Consider the following 18858-nt stretch of genomic DNA (forward strand, 5'->3'; position numbering starts at 1 on the left):
GGGATTGGTTCCTGCCTTGTGCCCTGTGTTGGCTGGGATTGGCTCCAGCAGACCCCCATGACCGTGTGTTTGGATTCAGCAAGTTGGAAAATGGATGGATGGATGAATTTCCCATTATAAGGGGATCACCTAAGTGCCCAAAAAAACTTTATGATCTCTGTTTGTGCTTCGCTCAACAACCACTCGTCTCTTCCACTCGTGTTGTGAATAAGGGGGCTGAATGCACCTCAAGGAGATGTGGTCGCTCCTCCAAAACCCCCTCTTAAACGGTGATATAATGGGAAACAAATACAGTTTTGTTTTTTTTTTTACCTCCTCTCTGCTGGCTTGCTGCTGCTGCCGTGCCACGTGATCTGCATCTCGTGTGGTGCTTCAAACATTTAAAAGCCTCTACAGCAGCTGTCCTTTTGTCTCACTGCCTTGTCTCCCTTGTCCCCCAGACATCCTCTACTCCTGTTGAGGGTGCCACTCCTGAGGTGCGCCCCTTTGAAGAGGAAGATTTTCTATTCTTTTAATTGAGACACAGAACTGTTTTACTATATGGTTGTGAGACATGGATGCTATCCAGTGACCTGAGACGAAGACTGGACTGCTTTGGTACTGTGTCTCCGTTTGTTTGCGCTAATGCAATCTTTACTATCATTTTTTTTGAGAGTTTCAAATTTTCCTACTTCCATTATCATTAACCTGCTCTGCATGTGTATTGCGCCAACGTTTTTGAATTCTTTACGACATTCCACTTTGTCATCTACTCTTTGTCTTTTTCCAGCGTGGTTAAATCACTTGGCACAAAGTCTCGTCTCACGGGACGTGAAAGAGTCTCTCTGAGAAAGTCATGTCTTGTCTCTCTGAACAGGTCTCGCCTTGTCCCAAGATTTTTTATATAATAGGGAGATACAGTGGTGTGAAAAACAATTTTCCCCCTTCCTGATTTCTTATTCTTTTGCATGTTTGTCACACAAAATGTTTCTGATCATCAAACACATTTAACCATTAGTCAAATATAACACAAGTAAACACAAAATGCAGTTTTTAAATGATGGTTTTTATTATTTAGGGAGAAAAAAAAACCTACATGGCCCTCTGTGAAAAAGTAATTGCCCCCTGAACCTAATAACTGGTTGGGCCACCCTTAGCAGTGATAACTGCAATCAGCGTTCTGATAACTTGCAATGAGTCTTTTACAGCTCTGGAGGAATTTTGGCCCACTCATCTTTGCAGAATTGTTGTAATTCAGCTTTATTTGAGGGTTTTCTAGCATGAACCGCCTTTTTAAGGTCATGCCAGAGCATCTCAATTGGATTCAGGTCAGGACTTTGACTAGGCCACTCCAAAGTCTTCATTTTGTTTTTCTTCAGCCATTCAGAGGTGGATTTGCTGGTGTGTTTTGGGTCATTGTCCTGTTGCAGCACCCAAGAACGCTTCAGCTTGAGTTGACGAACAGATGGCCGGACATTCTCCTTCAGGATTTTTTGGTAGATAGTAGAATTCATGGTTCCATCTATCACAGCAAGCCTTCCAGGTCCTGAAGCAGCAAAACAACCCCAGACCAGCACACTACCACCACCATATTTTACTGTTGGTATGATCTTTTTCTGAAATGCTGTGTTCCTTTTACGCCAGATGTAACGGGACATTTGCCTTCCAAAAAGTTCAACTTTTGTCTCATCAGTCCACAAGATATTTTCCCAAAAGTCTTGGCAACCATTGAGATGTTTCTTAGCAAAATTGAGACGAGCCCTAATGTTCTTTTTGCTTAACAGTGGTTTGCGTCTTGGAAATCTGCCATGCAGGCTGTTTTTGCCCAGTCTCTTTCTTATGGTGGAATCATGAATACTGACCTTAATTGAGGCAAGTGAGGCCTGCAGTTCTTTAGACGTTGTCCTGGGGTCTTTTGTGACCTCTCGGATGAGTCGTCTCTGCGCTCTTGGGGTAATTTTGATCGGCCGGCCACTTCTGGGAAGGTTCACCACTGTTCCATGTTTTTGCCATTTGTGGATAATGGCTCTCACTATGGTTCGCTGGAGTCCCAAAGCTTTAGAAATGGCTTTATAACCTTTACCAGACTGATAGATCTCAATTACTTCTGTTCTCATTTGTTCCTGAATTTCTTTGGATCTTGGCATGATGTCTAGCTTTTGAGGTGATTTTGGTCTACTTCTCTGTGTCAGGCAGCTCCTATTTAAGTGATTTCTTGATTGAAACAGGTGTGGCAGTAATCAGGCCTGGGGGTGGCTACGGAAATTGAACTCAGGTGTGATACACCACAGTTAGGTTATTTTTAACAAGGGGCAATTACTTTTCACACAGGGCCATGTAGGTTTGGATTTTTTTCTCCTAAATAATAAAACCATCATTTAAAAACTGCATTTTGTGTTTACTTGTGTTATATTTGACTAATGGTTAAATGTGTTTGATGATCAGAAACATTTTGTGTGACAAACATGCAAAAGAATAAGAAATCAGGAAGGGGGCAAATAGTTTTTCACACCACTGTATACATGCACATATATACATAGGGCATATATATAAAGTATATTAGAACTGTTCTTAAAAAAGTTGAGCAAAATGAACTCAATGTACCTTTTGTGGCTGTCTCGTTCCTTGTATTGTTTTCCTATTCCAATCCTGTTTCTGTATTTCATACCTTTAGGTATAATAAGTTAATTATTTTTGCATGTTTCCCATCTCTTTATACCATGCTGAGTTATGGGGGCTGCATGGGGTGCCAGTCACTTGCAGAGCACAGGTACTCTCCCTCTTATGGGGTTAATTTAATTGGTAACTAACCTGTCATGCAAATCTTTGGGATGAGAGAAGGAGTCCTATGTACCCAAGAGCACCCATGCAGAAACTGGATTAACATACAAACTCAAAATAGTGTGGGATGGAAGCCAAATTTAAGTGCAAGTCTCCTGAAGCTGTGAAGCAGCAGCATTAGCCATGGTGCCCCCCTTTAGCAGAGCAGTGGAGCTCAATTCACCAAGCTCTGAAGAGGCTATTTTGACTTCTGGAGCTCACAATGATTGAACAAATAACTCAGTATCTAGGGTCTTAAGAGAGGGTTTAAACCTGCACCCTCGTACTTTATGGGCAAAGCCCTTGACTGCATCAGATTTGTTTTGAATAAAACAGTTATGCAACCACTAAATGAAGGCTAAATTACACACTATTAACAGTTAGTGCGACCAGTCTGCCAATGATTAGTATTGTCAGTAGGAAAATATGTTACAGATTTACTAAGAATTCATTTGTAAAATAAATGTGATATTTATAAACTGAAACTGTGCAAAATTTGTGTAGCACCATATGCAAGATTACCACCAGTTGGTATGTAGAGGGGTGGCACAGTGGATAGCGCTGCTGCCTCGCAGTTTGGAGACCCGGGTTCGCTTCCCAGGTCCTCCCTGTGTGGAGTTTGCATGTTCTCCCCATGTCTGCATGAGTTTCAAACGGGTGCTTCGGTTTCCTCCCACAGTCCAAAGACGTGCAGGTTAGGTGCACTGGCGATCCTAAATTGTCCTCATTGTGTGTGTGTGTGCACGCCCTGTGGTGGGCTGGCACCCTGCCTGGGGTTTGTTTCCTGCCTTGTGCCCTGGGATTGGCTCCTGTGACCCTGTACTTAGGATATAGCAGGTTGGATAATGGATGGATGGTATGTAGAGGCCATGTTTGAGTCAGTTGCCTTTCATGTGGGCTTTGTTCATCAAAATCAAGAGCGGCGTTTGGGGGTGGCAGGTGGGGCGACCGCCCCAGGTCCCACGCCTAAGGGGGCATCACCTTTGAGGTCCGCGTGTCCCGTTTGAGTGGATTTGTCAAGTTATATTGTCCAGTTATATTTTGATAACACGTGTTATCTTGCAAAAATGTAGCTGAATACTGTAATGACAAAATCCGGTATATGTTAACATAATTTTTATTAAATTCGTGCACAAGTTTATACAGTCCGCACATACCAGTAACAGTGTTTGACATAACCAGCACTGCGTGGGGTTGGTCAGCCATAGGCCACTCACAACCCTAAGGCCACCTCTAGTCAAAATAGTTTAGATATAAAGTTACAGAAGGGTATTTTGTTTAATCTGTGATTGTTGGGTTTAAAGGATTCCACAGCACTTAACTGGATTGCACAAGTAATGAAAATGGAGGGATAGATTTATGTAAAGTGACTTTTCTGTACCTTATTGACAACTAGATGATAAAGAAATTGAATCAGGTTAATGCAATGCATAGATTAGAAACAAGATCACCATGTGTGATAGTGATAGAAGCAAACAAAACCACTTTACAAAGATTATATCTGACAAAATGCTAAATTTTAAAATAAATAAGGAAAATTGGCAGTAGTGCTCTTTGTATGCATAGACAGAACATAAACTCCCTTGAAGTGGGAACAATAGCAATCATTCATCTTCTAAGTCAGAGTTATGGGGAGCTGGAGCCTAACCCTGCTACATAGGGCACAGCGCAAGAAAAAATCCTGGATGGAGGGGCCAGTCAATTACAAAGCACCCCCTAGCTGAAATTAGTTGCCATGGCCAGTTAGCATAACCTGCATATTTTGGATGTAGCAGGCAAACATACATAGACATGGAAAGATCAAAATTATGTAACAGACAGTGACTGAGGTGTGATTTTGGGACTCTGGAGCTGTGAGGCAGCAGTGATAGATAGATAGATAGATAGATAGATAGATAGATAGATAGATAGATAGATAGATAGATAGATAGATAGATAGATAGATAGATAGTTTATTAATCCCAAGAAATTCACATACTCCAGCAGCAGCATACCACACAAATCTAAAATACAGAGCATTAAGAAAACAAGTAAGGCTCTTCTACATGAAGATCATTATTATGGGGGCTGAAGCCTCAACCTACTGCACTGACTTCCCAGTTGGAAACAACTTCAGACCAGGGTACCAGTCTGCCACAGGGCACAAACTTACACACATTTAAATTTAGAATTGTCGTAAAACCTGATCAGCTTGTCTTTGGGGAGATAGGAAGGAAAACTCACAAAACTAGAAGAGAACAAACTCCACAACAACAATGGCATGATATTTCACCTCATGACGCTACATCTGTATGCAAAATAACAAATGATGGAGACAGACATCCAATCACCAAATGTGGTACAATTTGGAACTAGATAAGGAAATAAAATTAGCATTATTTGAAAGAGAAGAATATGGAGGAAAAGAGCAATAAGCTCAGTGCTACCCAAATCAGGAATATACAATAAATGAGAAATTCTTAAAAATAAAAGCAAATGCAACTTTAAATCTGATTACGTTCCTTTATCTTTTTTCATACACCCTTTAATCTCCTAGATCAGCATTAGGAGCAAGCCAGAAAACTACCCTTTGTCTGTTGTAAAAATCAGATTAACAATATTAAATTATAAAGTAGAAATCAATAAACTAATTAAGATTACTTGTTTTTAATTTTTTTGTTGTATATTTCACAATATCATACAACCAAGAGTAGAAAGACTAAATTAACACAACAATGCTTCCTCTATACTACTCACTTATTACACAGTATCTCCTTTTAAAAGTAGTTATTATTATTATTATTGTGCCTTACCTATTACAGGACCACAGTTAGAAAAAAACAAAATGAGGCTGATGTAGAAGGAGCAATTTGTTTTCCATGAAGTAGCCATAGTGCTGCTCCCAAACTGACAATGAGACTGCAAAATTTCTCTCCTTCTTTTAAAGTCTTTTCTTTTCATGGAATACAATACAGCAACAAAGCATTATAGGTGGGAAAAATGCATAACAAAGAATGGTATTCGTACAGGATTACACGACAGGGGTTTATGTGTGACCATAATAGAGTAAGAAATTGAAGAATGGAACTAGTCACACAGCAAGCATATTTACAGACTTCACACAACAACACTTGAAAGCTGTAAGTCTGCTTCTAGATTTTTCATCGAAATTACCGTAATTTAATGAGCCATTTGTAGTAGCAATGGACTGATTAATATAAGGGGTGGGGTGTTCTTGTATCAATACATAGCTTTAGATGTAAAGATAGTAAGTGGTCTTTCATCCAAACAATCATTAATCGTCTAGTACAAAGACACTGGTAGCCAGAAATTATTCTGGCATCATCAGAAACAAGGCACGAACTAAAAATAAATGGAACGTTAGTCTATCACAGGCTACAGAAGTCACCCTTACTCACACTGGCCTTATTAACAGCCAGCACTCAATGTAACTTGCATGTCTTGAAGATGTGAGAGAATATTAGATTAAATGATCTTCTCCAGGCAGCTGACATAGGACTCTTATCAATTCTTGTATTTCTTGATCTTGTGACACCATATCACAACAGACACTTTTGAAACGTCTAGCTAGTTTTGGAGTCTGTGGCCTTATCCATCAATGGCACTGACAGGTGGGAGTTTGTTCAAGCAAAGGGTTTTAAGTCAGAGAACGCAGTCGTTACTCAGAGAGTTCCTTTGGGCTCTGTTTTGGGGCTGCTTCTTTTTCTCATCTACATCTTCCCAATAGATAATATCTTTCAACACCATGGTGTTAAATTTCATTATTATGCTGATGACACACAACCTTATCTATTCACTAAATCCACTTCTGTTTTCCTTCCAAATACTCTTATGGCATGTCTTCAAGACATAAAGTCATGGATGACTCACAATTTTCTTCAATTAAATAGTAATAAAGGGGGTGCTCCTCGTTGTAATAAATGAGGTGCTCCTCATTGATTCTAAATCTACACTCACTAAGGTTAACCATTCTTCTGTTTTAATTAACAGCACTATTACAAACATCTCTTCCCAGGTTAAGAGACTGGGCGTCATTCTAAAGAATCTAAACAGTACCCTCATTTTCTTTCCATATAAAATGATGTTTCTCGGACTGCCTTCTTCCATCTCCCAAAGATTTCCAGACTTCATCTTGTTCTTACACAATACAGTATTAAAGTATTGGTTAATACCTTAATCACCTCATGTACAGATTACTGTAAGGGTATTCTATCTGTCATCCCACAAAAACTTATCCATTGCTTACAACTTATACAAAATTATATAAAGATAATAACCTGCTGTTCTAAATCGACTGAACATATTACACCTACTCTCTCTCAACTTCACTGGCTCCCTGTTAACTACAGAATACAATACTAAATACCGCTCTTAACTTTTAAAGCTCTCCACAACCTCACTGATCTCCTACAGACTGACACTCGTCTCGCTCACTCTGATACTCATCTGCAGCTGTACTTTCTGTACCACACATCAAACTCTGTGCTATGGGAGCTCGAGCATTCTGTCATAGTGCTCCTCAACTGGGGAATTCTCTTCTCTCTCATATCCATCAACTAGACTTAATAATGCAATTTAAAACTGCCCTCAAAACATATCTTTTCAAACTGGCATACCAATTATGAGTTTATCACTGTCATAGCCAGTTACCATTGATGTTTGTTACTACTCTGTAGTTTTATTGCTATTTGATTTACTTGTCCTATTTGTTTTTATATTCATTACTTTTGCTTAATTCATTGTAAGGTGAACTTGAGTGCTAAGAAAGGCACCTATTAAATAAAATGTATTATTATTATTATTATTATTTTATTAATAATAATAAACCCACGTGAACACTGGGATAGTGTGCCCATTCCAAACACCAAATTAACAGTGACTGGCCAATACTCAAACCCAGATTTGCTTTTGCTATGAAGCAACTATACTAACCACTGTGCCACCATTCTACCAAGTATTGTTAGAGCAATTAGAAAAGCATTTTAGCTTGGAAAACACATACTCTCTCTCTCTCTTATCAGTTAGACTGGGGTACAAAGAGATTTCAGGTACTTAGTAATAAGTGTATCCTTGCCGATAACTGAACTTGTTGCTTAACATTCTGGCTTTTTAAAGCATTTATTCTTTCTTGCCAAGTTACTCCTGTACTGCTGATATTTATTTTCTGTAGGATTTATGGCCTGGAACACATGAGTAGTTCTCAGTCCTTCACTTTTTTCCTTTTCTATTTCTTTCCAAATATTTTATAGAAACAAACACTTACCAGTGAGCACAAAGGAATGAATGGAGCCAAGTTAGATGGTGAGCTGCTGTATTTGTGTTACAAGTGATTTGTGCTGTTTAAGGCTAAAAGAAGCCATTAAGGGTTTAATTCTTAACAAGTCAGTTAGCCGCCACAGCCATCCAAGCAGGCAGGCAGGCACAGATAGATAGATACTGTAGATAAAATTTTTAAAATTTTAAACAGACCTTTATTAACAATTATAACAGAATTGCAATCAAATTAACAGCCAAAATTAAACAACATTTAATAACAAAGTTTTCCTACTCATACTTTAGTACTAGACATTCATTTTCCATGGAGCATAAAACATCATTTACAGCCCAGATTTCTCTAAATACATCTAATTGATTAATTAGTTTAAAATATGCAAATTCAATCTTCAATCTCCTTTGAAGGAGGATCTTAAACATTAATAGAGCATCCATGGTTTTCAGAACTTTATCTCTATTTCTTCTTGTTTTTAAAGTTACCATTTTGGCCTGGCCTAACAAAAAATTGTTAAGTAAACATTCTCTTTTACAAATTCTTTACACCAACATTCCAAACATATAAATGAGTTCATTAAATACAATTCCCAAATCCATCAACAATAAAGCAAGGAAATGCATCAGTGGCTGTAATCTGGTACAATACAGAAATAAGTGATAAACTGTTTCTTTCTGAAGGCAAAATGGACACTGATCAGTTGCGCTGGCGCCAATGGTTTTTAAGAATGAATTGGTGGCTACTGCTACATGTAGAATCCTCCACTGCAGGTCCCCAACTCTTTTCTCAGTGGACGGTTTATATAAAGTCCTCAATGCTGGAGATGTCATGTCATGCAGACACAGAGTGTTCCTCCAGAGGGTATCAGTCATCTCCTTCAAATGCATAAAATGGGATACTTTAAGTCATATCAGTCATACAATTCTTTTTTTGATAAATCTTGGAACAAAATTCCATTTGTGATTAATTTTTAAAATTGAGTTATTAGGACTGATAAAATCTTTTACATTCGGTTTAATTGTAATGTCACATTCAGGAGGTTCTGCCTCTTTTATGAGATCTCCCGAGAAAAAAAATCCTCACACAGGGGACCTGCACCCAAATGCACTAAAGAGACTTTTAGTTTGTTAATAATCGACCCCCCAAGACAGACAGACCTAATCCTGAGCTCATGTGCCACAGCTGCCTCAGACTTCTACTGGTTGTTGATTGGATCAATAAAGTCAGCTACCTTAAACAGACAGACAGACAGACAGACAGACAGATAGATAGATAGATAGATAGATAGATAGATAGATAGATAGATAGATAGATAGATAGATCCCCAAGGGGAAATTTGACAAAGTGACAGCCTGGGACGTGAGCCCATGGCTCTTTAATATCATGCAGCAGCACTATAGCTCTGCTAATGTTTAGTGTTTTATTTCTAGTGTTTTCATAGTGAAGCCTTCTCTTAAAAAAATCTTTTTCATACAGGCATTTACCTTCCAAAGCCACTTATTTCTCTGTAGGTATTTTAATTCAATGAAATTGAGTTTTGAAGAATTATAGTGAAAGAAATAAACTGTATTGAGGACAGAAAAGCCATCGCATATGTACACCCTTACGACAAGGCAAAAATAACTAAAATGACTTTTTGAAATATAACAAAAAAATGTGGTTTACATTTCAAGGTAAAAACTAAAGAACGCTCTCAATAAGGTATAGGTGTATGCATGAAAGAAGCTGGGGACAGATTTATAAAACTTGTGTATGCACAAATTTGGGCGCAAAATGTGCATACACAACCTTCCACAAAGAAGTTGAGATTTATAAAAGAAAACCTGACTGGAGAACATGTGTATATTTACAGTACCTCTGACCGATCCGTACTGAGCACTTCAGAGAAACAGGAAAATGACTACACCCTTGATCAAGTAGGAAAATGCAGCCAAATGATGAAATGCATGCATAATAATTAATATCAAGCTGATAACTATAATTTGTGTCAATATGACAAATATTAACCCTTATGAGTGATACATATGATATACAGACTCTATTGTAGAGTCTTTTAAGCGGGTCATATTTATAGTGAAGAACTTTTTTGAGGTTTTCTCACTTAATACTTCTCAGGGAACTGAATAGTTCAGGAATATCTCTGCCAAACTTTACTCCATTCTGCCTGCTGTGCTGGAAGCCATTAACTGACCGGCAAGGTGATACATTAAGTTGTCATATGGTGTGAGTGTACCTACATAAAACAAAACGTGTTTTTGCCAGCGTAAAAAAGCAATTAACAGCAGTCTCTGGTTTTCCTAATGCAATTTATTGCACCCATATTACAATAACAGCACCTAGCGAGAATGAAGCTGTTTTTCGTAAACCGTAAGCAGTTACATATCATTAATGCACAGGTCATTGGTGATGCCAAGATGAGACTGACAAACATCTTGGGACAGTGGCCTGGGTAAACCCCATGATTTATTTATTTTGAGGTGAAATAGGTTTTGGTAGATGTGATGGTACTGTACATAGTGGCTGACTTGTTGGTAAGGTACCCTCAGTTTTTCATATGGCTTGTACTATTCATTGTAACAGAAATTATGCCATTACATGTGCCAGATGATAGTGACTACCCGCTCAGATGCTGGCAATGTATGCCTTTCCTCAACCCCCAGAATTCAGAGGAGAGGCTTGTGGTAATGCGCGGGTCGCGTCTTACCAAATTTAAGTATGTAGCAGCATTTATATTCGCTATATGAAAGTGCACTTACCATTGGTGTGTTCAAGGCGCTGTCGCGGGAACGCGGGGCCGTCTAGCAGGTGAGCGCTGTGAGGCGCGGGGTGTTGGACACATGTGGGGCCGGTATAAGGGCCAGTACGGGCTCCGCCGCATGTGTTCATTTTTACGCTCCGGTGTCCTCGCAGCCTGCCTAGTGTAGGCGGTTTAAAGTGCGGCGCGCCTAAAAGAGAAAGCCGGCATTGGTTTGAATCGGAGATGGGGATCCCATAATGTCAAAAATGGATTACTTACTGGATCAGCAACGGTCGTGCTTGAGCTCAGCATAGCCGTTGGCTGTACTGGAGGGCTTATACGCGCGCGACCCGCAGGAGTTTGGTTTTAAATACATAGTTGCTCGGGGCGTGTCGCGGCGTGTGGCGTGAATGCGCTACCGTCTACCGGGATAGGTGCATGAGGTAGACGTGTTGGCAGATTGGCTGGCAATCTTGCCGGTTATATTTAAAGAGTTACCGGCCAACAGGGGTCGTCAGTGGACCTAAGAGCGAGGTAGGAATAAGCACTGCTGAGCTATTTGTAGGAGCAGTTGTAATTTTGGCGGCTTTTGCATATATTCTTTTGTATATAGAGTTATATATCTCCTAGTGATTATTTTTGGTGGAGGTATATATACTTATTTGGTGCTGGGATAGTTTTTGACTTTTGGTTTGGTGCAATTGTTTTATTTTTGTATATACACACACTTGTTTTTGTGCATATTTCTTTCCTGCTGGAGGAACGTCTTGAACCAGGGATAAAAGAAGACAACCTTCATTATTGGAGCGTGTGTGTGTAGTTTTTGTAGGAGTGCACTGTTTTTGTAAATACACCATATTTTTCCTTTTTGTTTGTTTTTATTTATTTTTGAAGAGTCAGGGTTGAAGGACTGTGTCTTAAAGCCCACCTGACACTACTATATTTCTTTGTGTACAGCACTCTTGTAAATAAATTTGCACCATTCACCCTTCAATTTTTGTCTGTGTCTCATCTCTCCATTTGATCCCGTTCGGTTCATGAACTATCAGATGTCCAGAGTGTAGGCTGGGGCCACTTCTCACTACACGGGATATCACAGTTTGGTGGCAGCGGTGGGATAGATCAAGTTGGAGAGAGAGAACATTTTTTTGAGCACAGACGAAGACTGTGGATACAGTATGGCTCCAAAAAAACAGGTTGGAGTGGAAACTCCTGATCGGGGACATGGAGTTGACTCCAGTACAGCTCAGGCTACAGAGGATACCACCTGGAAACACTCTTGCGTCAGTTCATAGCTGTCCAAGAGGACAAGGATCGGCGGTTGGAACATCGTTTCAAGAGCCTCCAACACCAATTCACCCAGCTCCAGGGACAAGTGGATCTAGTACAGCAGTCACGGTCGCAAGTCTCAGAAGAACCTGCAGAGAGGAGCAGAGGTTCACCAGTGAGAATCATGGATTATCCTCGCCTGATGCCGTTTGCCGAGCCTGAGGACATTGAGCACTATTTAACAACCTTTGAAAGGATGGCGACAGTATGTGGCTGGCCAAAGTCTGAATGGGCAGTCCGTTTGGTACCCTTGCTGACAGGGAGAGCCAGAGCAGCATTTTTGGCCATGCCAGCGGAGGAGTCTTTGAGGTACGACAGCCTTAAAGGGGCCATCCTAGAAAAATTTGAAATTAGCACAGAAACTTATAGAATTAGATTTCGCTCTGTAGAGTGGGAACATGGACAGTCTCCGAAGGAGCTGCTGGCACTCCTAAAAGAACTTTGTACAAAATGGTTACAACCTGATAAACACACTGTGGATCAAATAATTGACTTTGTTTTATTAGAACAACTTTTACAGGTGTTCGATGGCAGACTGCGGACCTGGGTGGAGGAACATCGACCTAAAACCTCCAAGGAAGCTGCAGACCTTGCAGAGGTGTTTTTGGCCGCTCATCGTCCGAGGAATCTGCGAAGAGAAGACAAAGTCAGCATGAAACCTAGACCGATGGAACAGCCCAAAGGTATGTCTCGGGTTGATACGGGTCGTGGTCCAGTTAGTGCAGTCCACCTACCTGAGAGAAGAGTTTATAGGGAAGAAGTGATTTGCTACGGTTGTAACCAGAAAGGCCACATTCATAGGAATTGCCCCAAGAAGAGAGAGACAAAGCTTTGTTTTGAACCCTGTCCCCTGCCCACAAAGACGACTCCTTTAGTAAACCGGGAGAAGATGGTGAGGGTTACTATAGCTGGACGGCAGTACAAAGCACTGATAGATACCGGAAGCACCCAGTCTTTGGTGAGACGAGAGTGTCTGGAGGGCCAAGTGGTTGAGTCGGGGCAGAGCGTAGTTCTGAGGTGTGTTCACGGTGAAGAGGTCACCTATCCTCTGGTAAGGATAAACCTGGAGATAAAAGGTGTAGGTTACGAGTTGCCAATGGGAATCGTTGATAACATGCCATACCCAGTACTTTTAGGGTTGGACGTGCCGGGTATAGAAGACTTGCTGCAGAGTGCTCTGCAGGCAGAGGCACTTGTGGTTACACGGGCTCAAGCAGCCAAGCAGAAGGAGAGATCCCATGACAACTGGGATGAGCTGCCTTTTTCAATAACTGAGAGCACGCGCACGTACCATAAAGCCCGGAGTCAGAGGAGGCAAGAGAAGCTCTGGGGCGTTCCCAGAAGGCTGGTAACTTTGTACCTCCTACTATTCTTCCAGGTGATGCCTTTGACATCCCGAGTGATGTGGCCGCCGCTCAGCGTGATGACCCGAGCTTGCGTGTTTGTTTTGACAAGGCTGCGAGGGACTCCAGGCTAAAACCGGAGAAAAGTTTGTCATAGAGCATGACATACTTTACCACCAAGATGAGAGTGGACAGAGACTGGTGTTGCCGAAGAATCTTAGAGAGCGAGTGCTTTTTCTTAGTCATAGCAGCCCTTGGTCTGGACATATGGGGCAAGTAAAGACATCAGAACGGCTTGCTAGACATTTTTATTGGCGGGTTGGACAAAAGATGTGGCAAAATACATTAAAGAATGTGCCGAGTGCCAAAAAGTAGGACCTGTGAAAAGGGGAGATAAGGTGCCCTTAATACCACTGCCAGTTGTTGAAGAGCCATTCTCCAGGATTGCAGTCGATCTGGTCGGGCCTTTAGAGCAGAGCCGCACTGGTTATAAATACATTTTAGTAGTGTGTGATTATGCGACACGGTTCCCTGAAGCCTTTCCCCTCAAGAAGACCAATGCCAGTAGTATAGCTAGGACGCTTATACAGCTATTCTCCAGGGTAGGGATTCCCAGAGAGCTTCTGACTGATCAGGGGTCCAATCTGACTTCCAAACTGATGAAACAAGTAAATAGTTTGTTAGGAATCAGGGATTAAGGACCACACCCTAATCATCCGCAGACTGACGGGCTTGTAGAAAGATACAATGCTACATTGAAGCAGATGTTGCAAGTTTGTGAATGAGACTGGGTCTGATTGGGACCAATGGTTACCTTACCTGCTTTTCGCATATCGAGAGGTTCCGAGTCATCAACTGGATTCTCCCCATTTGAACTGCTATATGGTCGATACATTCGTGGTCCTCTCAGTGTTCTAAGAGAGACTCTAGAAGGAGATAAAGACAGAGCAGAATCGAAGAATGTGCTAACTTTTGTGCTCAACTTACAGGAAAAATTTGCTTACCTATCCCAGATGGTGAAAGAAAATATGGAGAAGGCACAAACCAAACAGAAGTCGTGGTATGACAAAGCCGCAAGAGAACGTAACCTCGCTGTTGGACAAAAGGTACTTTTACTGCTGCCTACTACTGAGAGCAGCTTACTAGCTAAGTGGCAGGGGCCTTATACGGTGACAGCACAGAAAGGTCCAGTCACTTATGAGATTGAGATGCCTGACCATCCACGGAAGCCAAAACAGACATTTCATATCAATATGTTAAAGGCTTGGCATGAGAATACTAACCCTTCATTCCAGTTTCTCATTCGAAGTGTCTTGGAGGAGGATGAGGCAGAGGAACAGTATTTGCCATCCAGACCAGATGCTGTACTGTTGCCCTCATTGGAACACCTGAGTGACAGACAAAGACAGGAAATCCAACAGATCATTCCAGAGGGTTTGTTTGGAGCTCTGCCTGGTAAGACTGAGCTCATTCAACATAATATAAGACTTACCTCCCCAGGTCCAGTGAGAACTGCGTATTTCCGCATCCCGCACGCTTGCAGGAGGTCTTCAAGGAGGAATTGGAGCAAATGAAACAACTTGGAATAGTTGAACCATCGGTGAGTGAATGGTGTAGTCCTGTTGTACTCGTCCCAAAGAAAAATGGACAAATGCGATTTTGTGTAGACTATTCAAAAGTTAATGCAATATCTGCTTTTGATGCCTACCCCATGCCAAGGGTAGATGAATTAGTGGAGCAGTTGGGTCCTGCTAAATTTTTAACAACTATTGATTTATGTAAAGGTTATTGGCAGATACCACTGACAGAAGAGTCAAAGCCACTTACCGCATTTCGAGCGCCTGGAGGCCTATACCAGTTCACCGTAATGCCATTTGGTTTACATGGGGCAGCTGCCAATTTCCAACGCTTGATGGACAAAGTGCTGCAAGGAGCAGAAGGCTACGCTAGAGCATATATTGATGATGTGGTAGTGTTTAGTCAATCATGGGAAGACCACTTAAAGCACCTTGCTGAAGTTTTCGACCGTCTAAAAGATGCTGGTTTGGTGATAAACCCAGAAAAAACAGTTTTGTGTAAGGACGAGGTGCAATACCTGGGTTACACCATAGGGGCGGTATTATTCGTCCTCAGGTTGACAAAGTGGCTGCCATCCAGAATCGTCTGCAGCCAGCAACAAAACGACAGGTCCGTTCCTTTCTGGGACTAGTGGGTGGTACCGTCGGTTCATTCCGAACTTTTCAAGCATTGCAGCACCCTATCTGACCTCCTGAAAACCAAGCCCCTAGAAACATCAAATGGACAGAGACATGTGAACATGCTTTTAATACATTGAAAAAGTTTTCTGTGAAAATGTATTACTGCACTGTCCGGACTTTTCCAAACCTTTTATTTTACAGGTCGACTCCTCAGGGGAAGGTTTGGGTGCCGCTTTAATGCAGGGGGAAGGAGAAGAAAGGAGACCTATTTTGTTTATCAGTCGGAAGCTATTTGATAGAGAAAAGAAATATGCAGTGTTGGAAAAGGAGGGACTGGCTATTAAATGGGCAATAGATAGTTTAAAATATTACCTTTTGTCAACAGAGTTTGTAGTTGAGAGTGACCATAGGGCTTTGCAATGGATACAGCGAATGAGACATTCAAACGCACGTGTGGCCCGTTGGTATTTGTCGCTCCAGCCTTATAAATTTCAGGTACGCTATGTGTCGGGAAAGAAAAATCTCGTGGCGGATTATTTGTCCCGACTTTGCGACCTGTAATCTTAAGGGGGAGGGTGTGTGGTAATGCGCGGGTCGCGTCTTACCAAATTTATGTAGCAGCATTTATATTCGCTATATGAAAGTGCACTTACCATTGGTGTGTTCAAGGCGCTGTCGCGGGAACGCGGGGCCGTCTAGCAGGTGAGCGCTGTGAGGCGCGGGGTGTTGGACACATGTGGGGCCGGTATAATGGCCAGTACGGGCTCCGCCGCATGTGTTCATTTTTACGATCCGGTGTCCTCGCAGCCTGCCTAGTGTAGGCGGTTTAAAGTGCGGCGCGCCTAAAAGAGAAAGCCGGCATTGGTTTGAATCGGAGATGGGGATCCCATAATGTCAAAAATGGTTTACTTACTGGATCAGCAACGGTCGTGCTTGAGCTCAGCATAGCCGTTGGCTGTACTGGAGGGCTTATACGCGCGCGCGACCCGCAGGAGTTTGGTTTTAAATACATAGTTGCTCGGGGCGTGTCGCGGCGTGTGGCGTGAATGCGCTACCGTCTACCGGGATAGGTGCATGAGGTAGACATGTTGGCAGATTGGCTGGACAATCTTGCCGGTTATATTTAAAGAGTTACCGGCCAACAGGGGTCGTCAGTGGACCTAAGAGCGAGGTAGGAATAAGCACTGCTGAGCTATTTGTAGGAGCAGTTGTAATTTTGGCGGCTTTTGCATATATTCTTTTGTATATATTCTTTTTGTATATAGAGTTATATATCTCCTAGTGATTATTTTTGGTGGAGGTATATATACTTATTTGGTGCTGGGATAGTTTTTGACTTTTGGTTTGGTGCAATTGTTTTATTTTTGTATATACACACACTTGTTTTTGTGCATATTTCTTTCCTGCTGGAGGAACGTCTTGAACCAGGGATAAAAGAAGACAACCTTCATTATTGGAGCGTGTGTGTGTAGTTTTTGTAGGAGTGCACTGTTTTTGTAAATACACCATATTTTTCCTTTTTGTTTGTTTTTATTTATTTTTGAAGAGTCAGGGTTGAAGGACTGTGTCTTAAAGCCCACCTGACACTACTATATTTCTTTGTGTACAGCACTCTTGTAAATAAATTTGCACCATTCACCCTTCAATTTTTGTCTGTGTCTCATCTCTCCATTTGATCCCGTTCGGTTCATGAACTATCAGATGTCCAGAGTGTAGGTTGGGGCCACTTCTCACTACACGGGATATCACAAGGCTACAGTGCTGTGCATGCTTCTTGGCGTGCTTAGTTGTGGAGCCCAGCAGAAGACCAAGTAGCATCAAGACTGCATATGTACAAGGATAATTAGTATAAACCATATATGGCTGTTTCAACATGACAACCAGATAGGGTTCAATGCGTGTTCAAATACACACATTTACAAGATGACTGCACATTACAAAGGCAGATTGCAAAGCTTTAGTGTATTTTTTTGGCTTATATTCACCCTCAAATCAAGGAAAAGCCCCTCGTGTTGGAGATCTATATAAAGAGTATTTTGTATTGTGAGTGAACAATTAATTCTTGAAGATAACTCTGAAAAAGACAGGTAAGGTTAAGTCATTTTTTGTGCCCAGTTTTTAACACAGCATGTGTAAAGACTCTAGCAGCTATATTTCATAAAACTAAAGGTCTGTTCATACTTCCTTAGTAGTCATACTGGAGAAACTGCAAAAATCTGTGGAAGTAAGGAGCTATGGCAATGTCCAAGGTGCCTTGAACAAAAATCATCAATTACAGTATAAGGTAGAGGAATAACTTAACTAGTAGCTGACTTTGCAAGTCAAAGTTTAAAGTATCATTCTTACATACAAGGCTAGTGATGGAGAAGGAAAAATGTTACTATATAAGAAAAGAATAGTGCATCATCTCACAGTACAGGACACCAAATAAGAAGTTACTTCAATTTAAAGGCATTTACTTGTAGAATATATGAAATGAAAGTAATGAACATGAGGCTACTGTAAAAAAAATCTAAATGATGTCTCTGAACCCATTATTTCCTTTATTCCTTTACAGTGTGACAAGCCTGATTATTAAGTTGTGAACATTCAACACTTTAGAATCACATGGCCTCACAAGTCTGCTGGCAGTCCAATGACACTGGCAATCTTTTAAATTTCTCTTTCAGATTTCTTTCACAACAGTTACCAAACCAGGTAAATTCAGAGACTACACCGACAGGAAGGCAAGCAGAGATGCCCAGGATTTCTCATCACTTGGAACTCACCAGATCTTCCTGGGAAAATACCATGCAGACCTAGACTAAGTGAAATGATTAATCCCTCAAGCAATCCTGGTTCTGCCCTTGGACTATACCTACTCAATCTCACACGTGGTGTTCTCTTGGAGAAGCACTCTTGCTAACTGCCTATACCAACTTGACAGGTGGATCCTTAATTCAAGAGGATAGGTGACTCTAATCCAAGGTTCTATGGATTCAAATCAGCAAAGGATTACACCTATTATTCAACATAAATAAGGATATGGAGGTGAGGTGGCAGTTAAATTGAAAGCATCACCTAAGACCTTAGACCTTATTTTAAGTACAGCCGCACCCACAAATGTTTGAGAACAACCCAAATACTAATTTTCACAAAGTTTGCTGCCTCAGTTTTTATGGCAATTTGCATATACGCCAGAAT

At 41.2% G+C, this 18858-nt stretch overlaps 1 protein-coding gene across 3 annotated transcripts in view; it reads right to left on the reverse strand.

The window, feature by feature from the left end:
• Positions 1–11153, reverse strand: part of LOC120535503 (carboxylesterase 5A-like) — a 57899-nt gene extending 46746 nt beyond the window's left edge. Inside the window, exons 1-2 of one of the 3 annotated variants that reach the window (XM_039763399.1) lie at positions 11085–11153; positions 10825–11013 (exon numbers count right to left, since the gene is read on the reverse strand). In XM_039763399.1, coding sequence (XP_039619333.1) covers positions 10825–10954 — 130 coding nt within the window. In that variant the 5' untranslated portion in view covers positions 10955–11013; positions 11085–11153. Of the gene's footprint in view, positions 1–5591; positions 5673–10824 lie in introns of those variants that run through there. The other 2 variants (XM_039763398.1, XM_039763400.1) reach the window with 2 other exon arrangements.
• Between the last annotated feature and the right edge of the window lie 7705 nt (positions 11154–18858).

The sequence above is a fragment of the Polypterus senegalus genome, chromosome 9 (assembly GCF_016835505.1).
Source record: "Polypterus senegalus isolate Bchr_013 chromosome 9, ASM1683550v1, whole genome shotgun sequence".
In the NCBI taxonomy this organism is placed as follows: Eukaryota; Metazoa; Chordata; class Cladistia; order Polypteriformes; family Polypteridae; genus Polypterus; species Polypterus senegalus.